This window comes from Neopelma chrysocephalum, unplaced genomic scaffold, assembly GCF_003984885.1.
Source record: "Neopelma chrysocephalum unplaced genomic scaffold, ASM398488v2 Primary Assembly neopelma1_61b, whole genome shotgun sequence".
Taxonomy (NCBI): Eukaryota; Metazoa; Chordata; class Aves; order Passeriformes; family Pipridae; genus Neopelma; species Neopelma chrysocephalum.
This window is the reverse complement of record NW_020897717.1, coordinates 11,790,858-11,805,968: the sequence shown is the minus strand read 5'-3', so window position 1 is coordinate 11,805,968 and position 15,111 is coordinate 11,790,858. Positions and strand designations below refer to the sequence as shown.

Genomic DNA, 15,111 nt, shown 5'->3' with positions numbered 1-15,111 from the left:
ATTTTGGAGATGATGTAGATATGAAACTGGCAGCATATTGACATGTGCTACAGACAGGCAAAGAGGGAATAAAAGGAAACAACAGAATTACAAAATATGCTAGGGTTGCAGCATTGATTAATACAGATCCTAGAGGAAATAATGAAAAAGGGAGGATACAGAGAAGGATGAAGGATTTGGTTTTAAGTTACACAAAAAGAAAGGTTATCTAGAAAGAGATACTGGTGAGGCAGCAGAAAATGCAAGGTAGATATAGGGGAGAATTGATGACTTCAAGGAGATTTTCAAGAACTATTAGATGTCAAAGCTTTGTGTCAAATGACACAGTACAAGGAAAAGACATGCACAAGTGAGAAAGAAACACAAGAAGCACAAGTAAAAGGACCTCATCAGAAAATAATTCCAAGAGATATCCCTTGCTTGCATTCTCTCTGTGACTCTGTCTACTAGGAGAACAGTGTTTGTGACAAAGCTAAAAGTCATGTAAGGAAAACCATGAATCTAAAAGAGATTAAAGAAATATATTAACCTGGAAGAGGTTTTTAAGAGAATTTAGGAAGATATCATTACCATTACAAGTTTCAATGCTGAGAGGTAAAACTCAGCTATGAGATCATCTCTGGCTTTTATTTATTTTTTGTTTCAAAGCGTCAGTAAGTGTCAAGTCTTTGAACTGAAAATTATATTTTAATTTTCATGGATTTTTTTGTGTTATCCCTTTTTTATTAGGAACATATGTACCAAATACTTTAATTTGTTACACCTGACACAAAATAACAATTAGGTTACTATTAGTTAGTTTTCTTAATTAGCTGATATTAGTGAGCTTGACTAACAAAGTTTTGTGTCAACATTAATTGCATCAGTAAACACCAACAAGATTATTTTTATCTGATAAATTAGGATTATCCTCACCATATTTCTTGTGAAATGAAATGCAGATTTACTATCAGAGACCAAGAAACATTAGCTCCACTCATTTTATATCATCTGGTGCAGCATGTGCTCTCAAATCACATTAAATGGGCACAAATTTTCATTGTCATCTGACAATCATCAGACCTTCTCAGTATCTGAAAACTGTTGGAAACAGACTTTCTTAATCTAAGACCACAGAATAAAAAGTTTTCAAAGCTGGCTAGAGAGTTTACTTATTCCCTTCTTGTGCAGATTCTGAGACTTCGTAGGAAGCAGACACCTTCAGAATACTTTTACCTAGAGGTAAATCATTTTGATTAAAAGGATTTTGATTGAGCAACTTGGGCCTGGACAAGCAGCCACAATTACAGCCTGGAAATTAAGGGGATGTGGGACCGGCCATGTCAGAGGTGACAGCTCCAAAACCACTCCTAACCACTTGGCAATGACAACAGTCTGCTTCTGGAAGAGCAGAAGCCTTCTCCTCTCTTACTCCCTGTTAGATTTTTTTAGCTGGCATTCTGTCTTGCTTGGCCAAGGCAGTGTAGAAGTCCTTGTAAAGTTCATTGAAGAAGACCAACAACAAGATAGTTCCACAAACCCTTTCAACTGCCCTTGCCAGCAGAAGTGGTTTGAGGTGAAAGTTTCTCAGGCAGGTATTTGCCCTTTTGATCAGGTTGCATAGTTGTCATACTGTTTGAATCAAGCTTTTAGAGTCACAGATATTTCTCAAAGACTTTACTGAAAGTAAAAAAGGCATATTCAAGGTCAGCACCTGACACAGATGCTACAGTAAACAAAAGTAGGTTCTTGAATGAGTAGACTGATAAAATTGTGTAACACTTAAGACAGTGCACTAATGGATCCTGAATAGTCTAATGCTTATGCTGACAGGGTATTTCTCAAAGTGCAGGTTTATGGTATTTTTGCATTATGACATCATTGGGCAAGCCCTTCCCTAGAAAGGTGTTTTCCCTAAAAAGCCGGTTTAAGACACCTCATACCTCTCACATAAACAGAGTTCTGCATAAAGCATGACAGGAATGTTATGAAGATCAGAAAAATATTATTAAGATTAGTTGCTGAGCTGGACTGTTTGAATCTTCTCATTTAAATACTCAGCTGCAAATCTGAATTTTCAGAAGCTGATGAATCATAGCCTATTCTTAAAAGGGAAACAATTCATGTTTGGAAAGCTTTGCCAAAAAACAAATCCCCAAACATCAAGCATGCTGCCCTCCAATGGATTCCCAAGTCTGGCTCAGACTGCTCTTTCTAACCTGAAATATGTGAAATACAAGCATAGTCTCCTGTAACTGATGTTTGTTTAGTGAACTGCTGTGCGTACAGCCACAGGAGTATGAACAAAAGTTCAGGGGAAGAACAGGAAAACACAACACTTTACATGCCGGCAGGACTCGATGTCTGTGTAACTTTTAGGAATGTTCAGGAGCTTTGTTATTCATGCTAATGATGTTGTAATTAGATTGAAAAATAAATGATTCATTAATTAGTGAAGAAAAATTAAACTACAACAATGCTAAACACGCTTTTTTTGTGTGTGTGTGTGTATTTGCATTGCACACATAGCAACAGCAACAATGCAGTTGAATAAAAGGGTTTACGGGACAAATCTGTGCGATATTAAAGTTGGTCTTAAAACATTTTATTTCCTAAAATCTGATCTGGGAAAAGTTGGCCATCACCATGTTAGCAGCCAGAAAACTCAGCAGTGCAAACTGTCCCACTTGGTGAGGAGAAGGGTAACAGGTGATCTGATCTGTCAGCCTGTTGCTCACTATGTGGGACATGTTAGATCTTTAAGTAGAATAAACACCTCCTTAACTTGGTAAAAAAAAAGACAAAGCACGTCCCAGGTACTTAGAAACTCAAGTTGCACAATCTAATTTAGAAACTAAGCTCAATTTTAAACAGCGTGGATAATAAACATCAACTCGCTCAGAAGTTGGGGTGATTTTCTTTTAATTAACTTAAAAAAAATTTAAAAAATTTAAAAAAATTAAAAAAATAGAAAAAGTAGTGCCTTGCAAGAGGACAAGAGTTCAGGTACAGTCACAGACCCAAGCCACCAGCGCAGGGGGCTCAGGGCTGGCATTCCGCATCCTGGTGTCGCTATGAGGGATCCTCAGGGAATAGCAACGCCGCTGGCGCAGGAGAGAGGAGCAGGCTCCTGGGGTGCCACTGGGGAAAAGGGGCCGGCTCCTGGAGCGGGAGAGGGCTGAAATTGTGAGGCTCAACCACTACTAGGAGTTTCCAGAGGCTCCTTTTCCCTCAAAATTAACGGGGGGTTGGGGGGTGGGCAGAGGAAGAGAGATATATTAAGTATTTTTATTGTATAAACGGAGCCCTTAAAGACACTGTGCTGCTGCCATCAAGTCTCCTCACATCACACTGGTTATATTTGGGACCAAGGAGGTGGGTTGGTGTTCTCGAGAGGGATTTTAAAGTGAAACAGAATCACAGAATGGTTAAGGTTGGAAAGGGACCACAGTGGGTCATCTGGTCCAACCTCCCTGCTCAAGCAAGCTCGTCCTGGAGCACATGGCACAGGATTGCATCCAGAGGGTTCTTGAACATCTCCATTCAGGGAGACTCTGCACCTTCTCTGGTCAATCTGTTCCACTGTGCTGTCACTCCTACAGTAAAGAAGTTCTTCTTCATATTCAGGTGGAACTTCCTGTGCATCGGTTTCTGCTCGTTGCTTCTTATCCTATTGCTTGGCACCACCAAGAAGAGCCTGGATCCATCCTCAACAGTCTCCCTTCACATACTTATAGACATTGATGAGGTCCCCTCTCACTCGTCTCCTCGTGGCTGAACAGGCCCAGCTCCTTCAGCCTTTCCTCGTAAGAGATGTTCCAGTCTCGTGATCATCTTCGTAGCCCTCCGCTGGACCCTCTCCAGGAGCTCCATGTCTCTCTTGTACTGAGGAGCCCAGAACTGGACAATTTCCAGGAGGACTGCCGCCATCTCGTCGCCGGCAGAGAGCCGGGGGTCGCCCGCCCGCCCAAGCCCAGCATGAGGAGGTGTGACCCGCCCCACCACCGGCACGGCCCGGGTACCTGTTCGCAAGGAAATACTCCTCTCGCAGCTCCGACAGTCTCTCCTGCAGGCGGGCCAGGGCGGCCATGCTCCCTCCCTCCTCCCGCCCTCCCGACGCCGCCGCCATGGCAACGGGACCGTCCCACTGCGCTGGGCCGCGGGGGTGGCGCTGCCCCGGCGGCCGCGCGGGCAGGGACCGGCACCGCTCCGGAGGCAGCGGGGGCTGCGCGGGGCTGCATCGGGACCGAGACGGAGGTGCTGGGGTGAACGCGGAGCCCCTGGGTAGCGGCCGGGAGAGGGCTGGGAAGAGGCGAGGTGGTCGCGCCCGGCTTCCTCCGGTGCCGCGGCCGCTTCCGGGCCCGCATCATGGGGGACTGAGGAGCAGCGCCGGCCGCCCGCGCCCGCCCGCCCGGCCCGAGCCCGCCCGGCCCCGGCCCCCGCCCGCCTCCCCTCGGCACAGTCTCTGCGAAGCGGCGCCAGCCTCCCCGGGGAGCGGCCGGGCGAGGCGCCGGGTTCATGTTCCGGGTGGCTGAACCTACCCCGACCCGAGCTCAGGCGGCGAGGAAGAGCTGGTAAGCCCGGGCTCGGGGGGGACACGTGTCCGCCGCCCCCTGCCCGCCCGCGGGGCCGCTGGAGGCGGGAGCGGGTCGGGAACAGCATCTCCGCGCCGCGGGTGGGGCTTGGAAACGTGGGGGCGGGTGGTGCCCCCGCCGGGCCTCCCCGGGGCTGCGGCTGGCACAAGGCGGAGGTGATGGTGGTGATGGTGCCCGGCCAGGCCCCGGGGATGCGCGGCCGGAGGTCTGACAGGTGCCACTGCCGCGTCCCGGCGTTTATGAGCGAGCAATAGGCGGAGGAAGGAATTTCAGCGACTTACTGAAAAGGGACAGCAGGCAAACGATGAATCAAAACTTTTGTCCCGAGCTCAGTTAGGTTTCCCTGCGTGTTTGGGTTTTTTTACCAGCTGTAGGCTCTCTAAGGCCTAAAGCCCTTGCAGTGTGTGCAGCTGAGCATCCAGGGACCTGGCTTTGCTGCTCTGGAGATTTTTTATTGCAAACCAAGAATCAACAAGTGCTGCTGTAGCCATCGAGCAGGGAAAGCGTGGGTGGTTCTCCTGCAATAAAGTTCACAGATTTACTGTTTTATGTAATTCCATGTGCCAGCATAGTGACCCCAAAGGCCATATTGTTTTTATTGTAGCAGTGTGAATAGAGGAAGACGAGTAACAGAATAGAAACAGTCACTTTTGTTAATAGGCCATGGAGATGTAAAGACTGGTAGTGGAGAAACTTGATAGACACAGGATGTCCCAAACAACCAGATGGGAAGCCTTTCATTTTCTTCCTGAAATGTTACATATCTTGTGATATGTTAAGTAACAACTGGTGTGTATAGCTTGTCATTCGTTTCACTTTTATTAATGTCAGCAAAGAGGATTGTGGTGGGATTTTTTTGTGTTTTTTCTTAATAATTTGAGGCCTTGAGGCTTTTTTAGAGGCTGTATTACATATACAAATACCTTCTGGTAGATTTCTCAGATCTAAAATAGTTTTTCTTTGATTTTTTTTTCATTTCTTTTCTGGGGAAGAGGAAGAAGAGGAAGGGAAAGGCTTTGCACTGTGTTTTCTTACAAAGAAAACTCCATTTGTCCTCCACTTTTGCCGATACCATCTGTTTTTTTTCCTGTGGGTATTGTCATGATTTCTTTACAATTTTCTACATGAGAAAACTTTCAAAGAGGGATTTTAATTGCTCTGATAAATGTATTGGCTAGAAGAAGCTTGTCAGTATTGCTAGGCATCCAAATTTGCCTGATGTAAATATAACTTCTGTTGGTGTAACTCAGAACATTTCAGAGAATGAGGTATACTCCAGTGGCACAAGTATTTTTACTTGAGTAGAAATGCTGCATACAATAGAAACATTGCCTACGACATTCCGAACATGTCTGTACTCTGAGAATTTTTTCATTAAATATACCTGTCATTCATCTTTAAATTTTACTGGTTTGTGTCCACATAAAGTAATAGTCTTCAGCAACATGAGGTGTGGGCATAGTCTTCTGCAATTGTCATTAGACAGTAGTGATTTTGCTTGTGCAAATACGCTGCCCACGGGAATTCAATACAGAGAAAAATATTGAAATGTTATCTATAGCACTCTTAGTTTAGCAGTTCTTAAGGAAGGTCTGTTGAAAATTTGACTGCTCCTCAGAGCTGCTCTCCTATTCTTATATAAAAGTTATTTCAGAAGTTGTCTATTAAAGGAAGTCCATTTGAGTGGGATGCAGGAAAATACTTTTTTCGGTGTCTAATACTTGATGTAGAAAATTAAGAACTTGTGCTTTTTTAACAGCATTGAGACCCTAAAGAGCTGAGTAGATTCAGACAACCACAAAGTAAAATTGTTCACTTTGGGTGGTAAAGCTGCTCGGAAGCTGAATGTTTTTGATTTAAATTGTGAACACATGTAGCAATTTAGGAATAGTTTGTATTTGAGATACTTATTGGGCACTCTGATAATGACTGTGGTGCTATAGTGTATTACCACCATGTGACAGTTCATGTAATTCTGCACCTTGACAATTAATTAATGAACTCATACTTCTGAAAAGGGCAAGCATATCAGTAAATGACAGCAATGGGATTGCAAGAATTGCTCCCTCTTATGATAAATTGCTCCAAATCTCATTTCTGGCTGACCAATTCGTTTGTGTTAGAGCCTTGTTAAATGTAGTTCATGTCAGCATCTTTCTGGCTGTATGCCATTCCTCTGTAAACACTTTTTCACTGTTAAATATAAGTAGACTGATAGTATTTATTGTTGTGCCTTCTTAGATAAGCAGCAGTTGTAGAAAAGTCAGATATACTTATTGCAAGTTAGCCTGACCCTAATTTTTAGGAGGATCAGCAGCATACTCAGTTATAAAATACCATCATTGCTCAAATACTTTTTATTGTATAGGATAGAATCACATAATCACAGAATGGGTCAGGTTGTAAGGGACCACAGTGGGTCATCCAGTCCAGCCTCCCTACTCGAGTAGGGTCATCCTAGAGCACACAGCACAGGATTGCATCTAGACAGTTCTGGAATATCCCAGTGAGGGAGACTCCACAACATCTCCTGATGCATCAGTTTCTGCCCATTGCCTCCTGTCCTGTTGCTTGGCACCGCTGAGCAGAGCCTGGCTCCGTCCTCTTGACACCCTTCCTTCAGATACTTATAGACATTGATGAGATTCCCTCTCAGCCATCTCTTCTCTAGGCTGAACAGGCCCAGCTCCATCAGCCTTTCCTCATAAGGTATATTCCAGTCCCTTGATCATCTGTGTAGCCCTCCTCTGGACCATCTCCAGGATCTCTGTCTCTCTTGCCTGAGGAGCCCAGAACTGGACACAGCACTCCAGATGTGGCCTCGCCAGGGCTGGGATCATTTCCCTCGACCTGCTGGCAGTGCTCTTCCTCATTGGCCTCCTTGTCTGCAAGGACACACTGCTGGCTCATGGACAGCTTGATGTCTGCCAGGACCCCAGTATCCTACTCTGTGGAGCAGTTTTCCAGCAGGTCGGCTCCCAGCCTGTACTGGTGCACAAATGAAAGGAAACTCCAGTTGTCTAAAGCAGTTTCTCAAATACAGAGTTGGTACCAAGAATTCATGTGTTGTGTGTGATTGGAGAATAAAATGTTGGTAGTAATTGTATGCAGTTACTGGGAGCTGTATATATGATATAGAAAAAGTTCATAGACACTTCCAGCAAGTGTAGTAACTATGTCTTAATTGAGGAACAATGACTTTCATAAATCTTAATTTTTTCAAAATCCTCCTGTGCTTTTTTATTTTCTGGAACTGATTTATATACACACATAATGGACTGCAAGAAAGGAGTGTTGGCATACCTCGAAGGTGAAAAGTAGCCTGGGATTTTGGGTTTGATTTTCCCTTTTCGGATATAGATGTGCTCCAACATATGATCCTGGTTTGTCTTGAGAGTCCTCAGCTTTTGCAACTCTTCACATTATCTTATATAAAACTCAAAACCCTTTAATTTCTCCGTGTCTGTTCTGATACTGTCACATTTTTAAATTTTATAGTATGAAAATTACATTTGTATTAAGTTTCTTTGGTCTGCGTGTCAGATTTACTTTGAATGTGTTGCCGATGCATTGGCTCTTAGACTTTAGGAGAAGTGGGATCCTCAGAAGTGGGAGAGTACGGAGAGTCTTGGTAACTGGCTGCTGTGCCCCGTAGCAATGGTCGATACAGGGTGGAAAGGGTGGAATACGTTTTGGTCGTAGTGTAGCTTTTCATACCTGATTGTCCAGCAGACAGTGCCTAAGGACGTAAATAGATGTGGATGTGGAACCAGATGCTTTGTCCTCCTCGTAGAGTTGGCTTTTTAATGACAGGTGAGTTTAAGTAGTCTAGGTACAACTTCAGTTTCTGATCATAGAATCATTAAAGTTGGAAAAGACCTCTGAGATAAAGTCCCACTGTTAACCCAGCACTGCCGTGTTCACCACTAAACCATGATCCCAAGTGCCACATCCACACATTTTTTGAAGACTTTCAGGTATGGCGGTTCCACCACTTCCCTGGGCAGCCTGTTCCAATGCCTGATCATCCTTTCAATGAAGAAATTTTTCCTTAATATCTAATCTAAACCTCCCCTGGTGCAACTTGAGGCCGTTTCCTCTTGTCCTGGTATTTCTTACCTGAGAGAAGAGCCTTCTACGGAATAGTTGTTTCCTAATCTACCATAGTCTCTTGCTAGCTTTTTAACTCGGTTGTGTTACTTCATTTTGCTTCCATCTTCATGTATCCCAAGAACATGATAGTTCTCCTTTTTGGATCCATAAATTCTTCAGGCAAGGCAGTGAGATTTATCGTATTCTGCTGCCTCCCAAATACTTGCACCTGTTCAATCCAAATTTCTGTCACACTCATTAAAAAAGCAGGGATCTCAAAACTAATGTTTCTAAGGCTTTGTGAAAATAGCTTCTGAGGTGGAGAAATGGGATTCAAATTAGTAGCTGTCTGAAGATAAAGGTACATTGTGAGTACACCTGTGTTACAAGACATCAGAGAATCCATATGGGAAAAGATTATAAGAATTTGGGTTTTATAATCCCGATGTTCAAGGAACTCTTTGATTTTTCTTGTGCTTTTAGCTTGTGATCAAGCTGGGTTGTGAAGACAGCAAAACTCATGGATTTTTTCAGAATTGATGAGGCACAGATGCAGCATAAATTTAGCTGCAAGAAACCCCTTACCTATTTAACAGGAAAAGGTACAGAACTAGAAAGTGAATATAAATGCAGCTGTTGGTTTGATAAGAGATAATGCCTCTCCTTAAGAGCTGTGCAACTAAATTAACTTTCCCATCAGTGTGTGTTTGTTAAATATTTTGTGAGCAGCCAAAGCTCTACATTGTTACATGCTTTAGGTGGGAGATGAAGACAAATGATACTTAATTTTCACTGAAAAAGTAAGTGCCCATTATTTCCCTTAGGATTTTCAGTTTGAATATTAATACTGAACAGAAGCCGTGTGGTCTGTTTTGGAGCAGGTGAAAGCAGTTACGCTGTTTCCTGCAAACAGTACTTATATGGTCTGTTTTGGTAAGGGTTTGAGAGGAAAAAAGTCAGCCTTTGGTGAACTACATTAAAATTGCTTCAGATAAATGTAAAGGTCAGTGTAGGCAAACTAGATTTTCTTGTAGTAAAGTAGAATCTTCTCCTAGTGAGGACATTACAGTTTATTGCTAGCTGTGGGCTGTTGCTGTAAGTGCATTTTTATAGCCTTATGTGAGTCATACTAAACTGTGGCTCATCTTAATATTTTATGTACCTCAATATGTTGTTCTACATTCATTGTTACAACCTTTGAAATTTCTTATCTTACTGAATATTGTTGATACTCACTGGTAATGTCTTTAATACTTCTTATAGTTATTTTTCAACTTGTTTCAAATGCAAATATTTTTGTTACAGTAGCATCTGCAATGATGATTAAAATTGCTTCATAGGTTTGGAATAAAAGCTTGACAGCTGGTTGTGAACTATGGAGAAAGTTTCAAAACGGAGTTTGTCTGATAAATAATTCTGTAATAGAAATATGCTCCTGAATTTTGAAGATAGGTTTGAGATTAACTGTTCTATCTGGTTGCTGCTGCCTTTTTTTTCTTCTTCAATTATTGCAGGAGAAATGAGAGCAACAATAAAATGAAGCAAAAGAGATGTTTGGGGTTTTCAGGAGAAGGAATTTTAATATGGACCACTGGCATGTTGAAAATGCAATGTGAATAAAAAGCTGAAGTGATTTGTGATTGTATTCTCAATCTGTTGCAAAGGAGCTTGCACTGTCCCAAATTGATCAAGTAATTCTCATAATCATTCTAAGGAAACATGTTGAAATAATTACAATATTGATTTGTCCAATCTGCCTAAGACATAATGCAGCCATGATAGAGTTATATTATACATTGAACCATGGCTGCAATTTTTAGGGTAAATAAGATCACTGCCCTGTACAAATCTTAATTCAGGAGTTGCAATGAAGAGACTTGATATTCAGTAGAAAAGATGAATTGCAGGAGTGCATAATATTCAAAGTCATAGTCTGCTGGAAATTAAGTCCTTTTACTGCTCAGGGCCTTTTAAGAATCTTGTTAACCCTTTACTTCAAAAACACTTAAGGGTGTTCACTCTTCTTGACTTTCATCTTTTGATCTGGCACAATCTGTATTGACAGTATTTTGGCAAGAATTCGGGTATAAAAATCAGAGCTGGATATATTGTGTTTGATCTTGAAGTACTTTTGGAACTATGGCAATTTTACCACTTTACTTATCTGGAGTAAACTGGTATGTCCACGCTAGGAGCTACATTGATTTCAGTGATACAGTTATCCATACAGATTAGGGATGCTGAATTGAAGGAATTAATCATAAACTATGGTGTAAGACATTAGTGTCCCTGTCTTTCCCTTTTGCTTTGTGCTGCAGGGGCACTGGCAGAATGGGCTGCAAGAAACATACAAGCTAGTTCATGTTCTGGCAGGTTAGCCGAAACCTGTTCATTTTGGGAGCTAAATGTAGGTTTAAGCCTACTGGTTCCGTTTTTGGTGCACCTCCACTTCTATCAGTTTGCTGTGAATGCAAAAGTCTGTGCCAGAAGGGCTGGGCAGGCAGCTGGGGGAATTGGTGTCTCGAGTTAACCCACATGTGCTGGAATTTTTCTGTTTAAGTGTTACAGCTCCTGTTATATTAGTACAAAAGTCTTAGGAAGACCCTTAAATCTTAATGGTATCTCATTTCTGATATGAGCACCTGTGAGGATATATCTCTTCCTGTGGGTGTAATAGTAAGGCTAGAGGGGCCACTGCCCTCCCCATTTTGCAGTTATAGCTACTGGGAAACAAGGACTGATACGTTCAGGCATCCTGTGTATATTCCTACCACACAAGCAAGAAAACCTAAGCAAAAACCAAACACCTCCCTCACCCCCCCAAACCCTCTGCAGTAATCGAATCTTTGAAAAATCACAGAAAGAATTAGTTTTACATCATTGTGCTGCCACATTTAGAAGTAATTTCTAGACTAATTGGCTTCCACTTTTCCACTTTTCTCTTTCTGACTTTTCAGAAAATTGTTGCTTCATTTGTAATGCTTTTCCTCCTATGTTGCTTCTTTTGCTTCTGAGAAGTAATTTTGTGTGATTATGGATGTTTTCATTCTTGTGAATCAAATGGATTAAGGAGAAGTGTAGCATTCTTCCAGAGCTGTCTCACCACTTGCAAGACAATATGATAACTCTGCTGTACTGAGAGCCAAAGAAAACATTAAACAAGGAGGGAGTAATGTGACTAGAGATTACAGCAGGACAGAAAAAAAAGGAAATAAGTGACACAGTAGTTTCAAGAATTCAAAATAAGCTTGTGTTTCTACCACTTTCTGTGCTTTTATTGATCTTGCAATTGAAATGTTTAAAATAAGTGTTTCTGAAAATGGTTTAAAAGGAGAATATATAATTTCTTTAGGTGAGATATTTCATGAGCAGCTTGGATTTTTCGTAAACGTGTTATTTGGTTTTCCCGATAATATTTACAATTTTTGTACCATATTGTCATGACTGTCCATTCAGCCATCACCATTAAGTACCTTTAACATTGGAGTTTGTGGTAAGTGACAGGGGGAAGCTGTGTGTCAAGGTTTTCTCCAAATCTACAGCACCACTGGGTATGGGTAGAAAACTTTAATTCCACCATCACTTTATACTCTAAAATAAGTGAAAAGTCTTGCTTTTAAATGTCCTCTACATAATTTTCTGAGTATCTTCCATATGTATCAGTGTAATGTAGTAGAGAGCATGAACACTGTTCTCTGCTTTACCTCAGCAAAAGGGGTCTTCTGATGTTTTGATATGAGAGTCTGGTTGTGTGTTTATAGAGAAGGTTCACAGCCTTCAGAGAAGGATTAGAGTTCAGCAGCAATCATTTAATGTTTTCTTTTCATAATTATGTTCATGTAATGCATGGGTGAACTTACTGAAGTATACTGAGTTAAAGACATGCTAAATGCTAGTGAAATTTGAGGCAGAAGGAGCAAAATATTCAAAAGGGATAAGGCCTTAATCAGACAGTGTATGTGTTTAGGGATTTTTTTCCTTGTGCAAGCACGTGATTTTATGGATGTAAGTGCCTACATGTGGTAGGAAACTTTGCATTTAATACTCTAGAATTATTAGTAGCTGGTATTCTCTCAATTTAATGTAACTTCACTGAATCAGTATTTTTTTAAAATCAAACAGAAATCAGCCATTTGGAAAGACAGAATTAAGAACAAAGTCATATTGTCAGAGTTGCTGTCTTAACTTCATTTTGGCATTTAGGCAGCATCAGGAGATAATTATCCTTAAAAATATTTTATAATAATGACAACTCTTAAACAGAACTCCTTAATGTACTATCAAGAAAGAATATGATATATTCCATTTCCTATTCATGAATTTAAAATATGCTCCTTACCTGCAGTTAGAGTGAATGGTCTTTGTTGATGCTCTTGCTGCATGGAATCCCTGAAAATCATGAAAATGTGATGAGGTGAATTAAAACCAAACAATAATAGTGAGGCCAGAAACAAGTGGGTAAACATCTTGCCTGCCTCTTCTTTCCAAGTTTGAGAAGATACCTTTTAAAAGGACTGTATGCTGATGTGTTGCAAATTGCAGAGGACTGGTTGGCGAGTTTTTGTATCTTGGCAGAAATAGAATAATCTTTATAGGATGGACATTTACCTTACCTAAAGTGACCCAAATGATTTTGCCAAATAAAATTGTTATAGTTTATGCTTAGCACTTCAGACTAATTTGTTGTTTTCTTGTGTGTTTTCCCTGAAATATTTAGGCATTTCAGTAGGACTATGGAGGAGCTGGTTCATGATCTGGTCTCAGCACTGGAAGAAAGTTCAGAGCAAGCCAGAGGAGGTTTTGCTGATACTGGAGATCATTCTAGAAGTGTGTCTTGTCTTCTAAAGCGACAGGCAAGGAAAAGGAGGGGACGAAAAAGACGTTCATTTACCACCCATCATCCCTGGGAGACTGGTCACTGCTTAAGTGAAGGTTCTGATTCCAGTTTAGAGGAATCAAACAAAGACTACAGGGAGAATCATGCTAGTAAGAAAGACCACAGTGACTCTGATGACCAGTTGTTGGTTGCTAAACGTAGGCCTTCCTCAAACTTAAATAACATTAGAGGCAAAAGACCTCTGTGGCATGAACCAGATTTGGCTGTTGACAGTTTGGGAAACAGAACTTTGCGCAGGAGAAGAAAGGTAAAACGGATGGCAATAGATCTGCCATCAGAAGTCTCTAATGCACTGACAATAACTCAGCAGCAGGATAACAGCAGAGATCAAGAAATGGACAATAACAATAAATCATACCAGCACCAAGAGTTTTCCAAGAGCAAAGTGAAAAAAAGAAAAGTATCTGCAGCTCGACAAGGACCAGAAATCTTGGATGAAGGAGTTGTTATAGAAAATGAAGAAGTGAACCAAGCAAATAAGGACAAAATGGAATATGAGGAGCAAAAAGGCTCAGATGAGAACATGAGTGACAGGTTATTCTTTCTCTTTCTTTATAAAGAAACTTTGGATAATATTTGCTTTTATTACAGTTGCTTGTATGGGAGTCTTTGGATTTTTTGGTAATTCCAGAGTTAAAATTTTAGCATCAATAGTATCTGTTTTAATAAATTACTCTTAATTTTTTACGTACTATTTTTAATATATATGAGTTGCTCAGGTTAAGGAATTCAGCATAAAATAGAGTCATGGGGCAGAGAAATAACCAAAAAAAGTTTCTTGAAATAATACATTCTAATTGCTTCAAGATTAAGAATGACAAAGTATACATATGATTAATATGTTCTTTTCTGGATATTTCAACTGTTCGACAGTTCTCAGACAAGAATTAAGTGATTTTCCAATTTCTAGACATTGGTGCTCTGATTTTTATCTCTATTTGTCAGAAAGGTTGTCAGTATTTAGAGTCACCATTTAGACAGTATGTTCTTATGTGGTATGGGCATAAAAAGCCTGCAGGTTGCCAAGGATATACATCATTTACGAAATGCAAAAACCAATTTACAGTTCAGAAACACCTGAGCTTACCATTAGAAAAATGGAGGAACGATGACCCTTTGGCAGTACACCTCATCCATCCATTCCAGACAGCAGTCATACTACAATGGTAATTGTTTCCAAAGTACTATTTTGACAACACAGTAAGGTGTAAGTCATTCTTCCACCGTACACAAGGGATGTTAACTGCAGGGCCTGGTAAGCTTGATTATGTTTATTCCATGTGCCTGGTTCTGAATGCAGAAGTGTCAACAAGAAAGACGCACATTAGAAGATATAATTTTAATCAATTACTTGACAGCACTAGTATTCCTGTTCTTTTTGATAGGCATTTTATCTCTGAACTGTTAAGACTTTTCCTTACTGGACAGGTAGAATTGAGATGCAGAGAGTATTCAGGGGTTTTGACCAGAGCAGACAGATTGGTTGCTGTAATAAAAACAGTGGTGATAAGTGACTAACTCCAGTTATTGGCAGAAAAGTCCCAAGTC

The 15,111-nt window shown here is 41.0% G+C and overlaps 2 protein-coding genes across 3 annotated transcripts in view; one reads left to right on the top strand and one right to left on the bottom strand.

Annotated features, from left to right (window-relative positions):
- Positions 1-4,134, bottom strand: part of SPATA17 (spermatogenesis associated 17) — an 87,440-nt gene extending 83,306 nt beyond the window's left edge. For both annotated transcript variants that reach the window (XM_027681871.1, XM_027681872.1), the window contains exon 1: positions 4,002-4,134. In XM_027681871.1, the coding sequence (XP_027537672.1) occupies positions 4,002-4,108 (107 nt within the window). In that variant the 5' untranslated portion in view covers positions 4,109-4,134. The remainder of the gene's footprint in view (positions 1-4,001) is intronic.
- An 84-nt stretch (positions 4,135-4,218) lies between these two features.
- Positions 4,219-15,111, top strand: part of GPATCH2 (G-patch domain containing 2) — a 122,257-nt gene continuing 111,364 nt past the window's right edge. The window contains exons 1-2 of the mRNA XM_027681870.1: positions 4,219-4,553; positions 13,384-14,097. Coding sequence (XP_027537671.1) covers positions 4,498-4,553; positions 13,384-14,097 — 770 coding nt within the window. The 5' untranslated portion in view covers positions 4,219-4,497. The remainder of the gene's footprint in view (positions 4,554-13,383; positions 14,098-15,111) is intronic.